Consider the following 3,180-nt stretch of genomic DNA (forward strand, 5'->3'; position numbering starts at 1 on the left):
CCAGACAAAGGGATGACTTATGTCCTGGGTGGGTCAGGGCACGAGATTTTATCAGCTACTCAGAACGGCACACAATTTACAACTTCGGAATTGTTTATTTCTGGAATTTCCCACTTAATATTTTCAGACCGAAGTTGACTATGGGTAACTGAAACCTGGGAAGGAGAATAAGGGGTGGGAACTACAGTATATATAAGCTCTCAAGATATTAATTTCAGTCTATTCTTGACCTCATCACTAATGTTAGGTAAGACCGATGCTGGAAAGTAAGGTAAGTACATTGAACTAACTTACGCTCTCTCCAGCGTCAGTTTCCATTTCACCCCATTGTTGCTAACACTGAGTAATAGTCTTTTAATTTAGTAAAAACGGGGTAAACTGAGAACACATACTAGACAGAATATAAGTTAGTACATTGATTCCTGGAGAGCAATCTCGCAAGTGTATGAAAACCCTTGAAACTTACCTAGGCCTTGAAATATATCAAACATTTAAGACTATTACGTAGATGGGCAGTTCTCACTTGGAATCTCATGCTGCAATCAGGTGACAGCTGAAACTGGACATCTGTTATGGTCTGTTTGCTCACATACTTAGAACTGCCGCTGGGATAACTAGAATTTCTGGACTGGCTGCACAACTCTCTATCCCAGACAGTCTCTTCAAGGGGTTAGCTTGGGCTTCCTTGCAGTAAGGTGGCCTCAGGGTAGTTGGAATTCTTACATGGCTGCTGACTTCCATCAGAGCAAGCTTTCTAAGAGCCCCAGTCAGAAGCTGCAGGACTACTTACGACATAGTCTGGGAAGCCATTCAGTATTCTTCCAACTAACTGCCTGCTGTTGGTCAAAAGCAAGTCATAAAGACAGTTCAGATTCAAGGTGGAGAGACTATATACACAAGGGCGCAAATACTAGGAGACGTGGAGGGTATGTGTGCGTGCGCGCGCGCGCCTATGTATATGTAACTTTTTTTTTCAATGGCATTTCTTTTAGAAAACTTTTTGAAAAAAATTGTTTTTAAAGATTTTATTGGGGTACTGGGGAAGGGAAACAGTGTTGGGGAATTGGGGGAGGGGAACATCAAAGTTGTTGTCCTTCAGTCTTAGTTGTGGAGGACGCAGCAAGCTCTGTTCCAAGTCCAGTCGCCATCCGGCCGCCCTTCGGCAGCTCGCAGCCGCTCAGCTCAATGCTGAGTTCNATGAGAGAAAGCTTTTTAAAAAGTATTTTGATTTCATCGACATTGTCTGCGTTTTGGTCTTCTCCATGGAACTGTTAAGTTCCTCTAAGTAGGACACACCCGGCACCCACTCAGTGATGGGTGTTGTAAAGTGAATTCTATCAGTAGCATAGAACCAAAGGTCCAATCTGTGAGGTGGGGGTGGCGGAGGGGCCGGGACCTGTTTTAACAGAGCTCCTGAAAGGTTCGGATTCTACACTTAAACTTTTGGAGCGAGGTTTCCTTTCAGGGTGTTGAGTGTTTCCCTTCAGCAGTAGGAGTTTGTCCCTTTAAGAGAAACAGCAGGAAGTTGCAAGTGAGAACTAAGGGGGAAGGGGTGAGGAGCAATGGGGATACAGACCGCTCCCACTCCAGAGTAGTTGAGAGTGTGGAAAACAGTAGCTGAAAACCAGAAGTTGTAGGTTAATTTTTTCAGCCCAAAGCAGGGTCCCCCCTCAAACTTAATTCCCTCTGAGGGAGGGAATGAGTGCCGCTGAGTGGGCGGGGTGTTGGCTGAAAGAGGAGGTGCGCGCGCAGCAGCCCCTCCCTGTTGAATGTTGCTGAGTTTGCCCTTTGTTGCTTTATATTTCCTTGAGAAGGGCAGAAGTGCAGAGCAGACGATCGCAGCTGAAGGGGTCTCTGCCCAGGGGCTGCAGGCAGGAAAGGCAGTGAGATCAGGTATGACCGCCGAACTCTCAGCTCTGGGCCAGCCTCTGGGTTTTGGGGATCTTGCAGGCCCGGGACTCCCCTATCAGATGCTTAGCAATTCCCTATGGCTAAGAAGACAGGGGAATCTGGCTTCCCCAGAGGCACCTGTTGTTGCAGGTTTTATTCGGATGCCATGGCCAGGGTCTTCCTTGAGAGGTGGTAACTGATGTGTGTTTTCTGTCATCTGTCATCCTTTCTTTAGGACAAGTTACGTCGACCCGGCCCTGTGACGATCTCTGGAGACCATGACCAAGAAAAGAATTGCCGTGATTGGGGGAGGTGCGAGCGGCCTCGTGTCGATCAAGTGCTGCCTGGATGAAGGCTTGGAGCCGGTCTGCTTTGAAAGGACTGATGACATCGGAGGGCTCTGGAGGTTCCAGGTAAATCTCCAGGTTCTTTAACACTTGGAACGCTCGCTGCACGCAGGTGCCTGAGCTGTTTTATCTCGATTCAGGAAATATGATGGCCTTGACAGTGATTACATCTGCTACAAGTCAGCTTGCGGACCTCTTCTCAGCAGCTGTCCCCTCCCTGCAAGTTCCTCTTTCCCTAGCTGGCAGCAGAATGGGACACAGATGTCACTTGTTTCTCCCTTTCCTGATATTTAGGAAAGTGGCACAGAGGTCATTTTCATTTAAAGAGTTTTGCTGCTCTCCAGGAGAGGGTAACAGTAGCGGGTTGGGGGTGCTGATTAAATAACAAATATCAGAACATGTAAAGTGATTTAAAAACTTAAGAGTGGTTGCTCATGGTCTGAATTAATAGGTAAGTCCCTTCCAGGAATCCCCCTTTTCAATCTTCTCTAACCTTTTTCTTTCTTTCTTTTCTTTTTTTTTTTTTATTCTGGTTCACTTTAGGTAATTCTTTAATTATTCTAGTCCTTTAGTAGACTATGTAACATGGCTGCCTTTGTTGCTTTGTATGTTTACTTCGCTTGAAAATTCAAAACAGCAGTTTAAAGTCCTGTCTTCAAAAGTAGGCAGAGGGCACCGGGACAGTTCTTGTCCTTGAATATATTCCGTTTTAAAGTCCGCTGGTTTTAATATGCACATCCAGCACTATGATTAGTTGTTACTAACAACTAAGGTGTCATCCACTTAAATGATAGTGGATGCCATGGAATATCAACCCCCTTTCCTGATCTCCAGAGTGACCAGCACTGAGTTTTGCTTTTAAACAAACTCTCTTTCCAAACCAGGGGATGGTACCGAGGTGTCCAGATATGTTTCCTATTTCATTAAAAACGAATGCAGTGTT

General features: G+C 45.7%; 1 protein-coding gene across 1 annotated transcript in view; it reads left to right on the forward strand.

Annotated features, from left to right (window-relative positions):
- The first annotated feature begins 1,645 nt into the window (after nucleotides 1-1,645).
- Nucleotides 1,646-3,180, forward strand: part of FMO5 (flavin containing dimethylaniline monoxygenase 5) — a 6,879-nt gene continuing 5,344 nt past the window's right edge. Inside the window, exons 1-2 of the mRNA XM_019627782.1 lie at nucleotides 1,646-1,893; nucleotides 2,126-2,315. Of these exons, the coding sequence (XP_019483327.1) occupies nucleotides 2,169-2,315 (147 nt within the window). The 5' untranslated portion in view covers nucleotides 1,646-1,893; nucleotides 2,126-2,168. The remainder of the gene's footprint in view (nucleotides 1,894-2,125; nucleotides 2,316-3,180) is intronic.

Source organism: Hipposideros armiger, unplaced genomic scaffold, assembly GCF_001890085.2.
Source record: "Hipposideros armiger isolate ML-2016 unplaced genomic scaffold, ASM189008v1 scaffold_741, whole genome shotgun sequence".
Taxonomy (NCBI): Eukaryota; Metazoa; Chordata; class Mammalia; order Chiroptera; family Hipposideridae; genus Hipposideros; species Hipposideros armiger.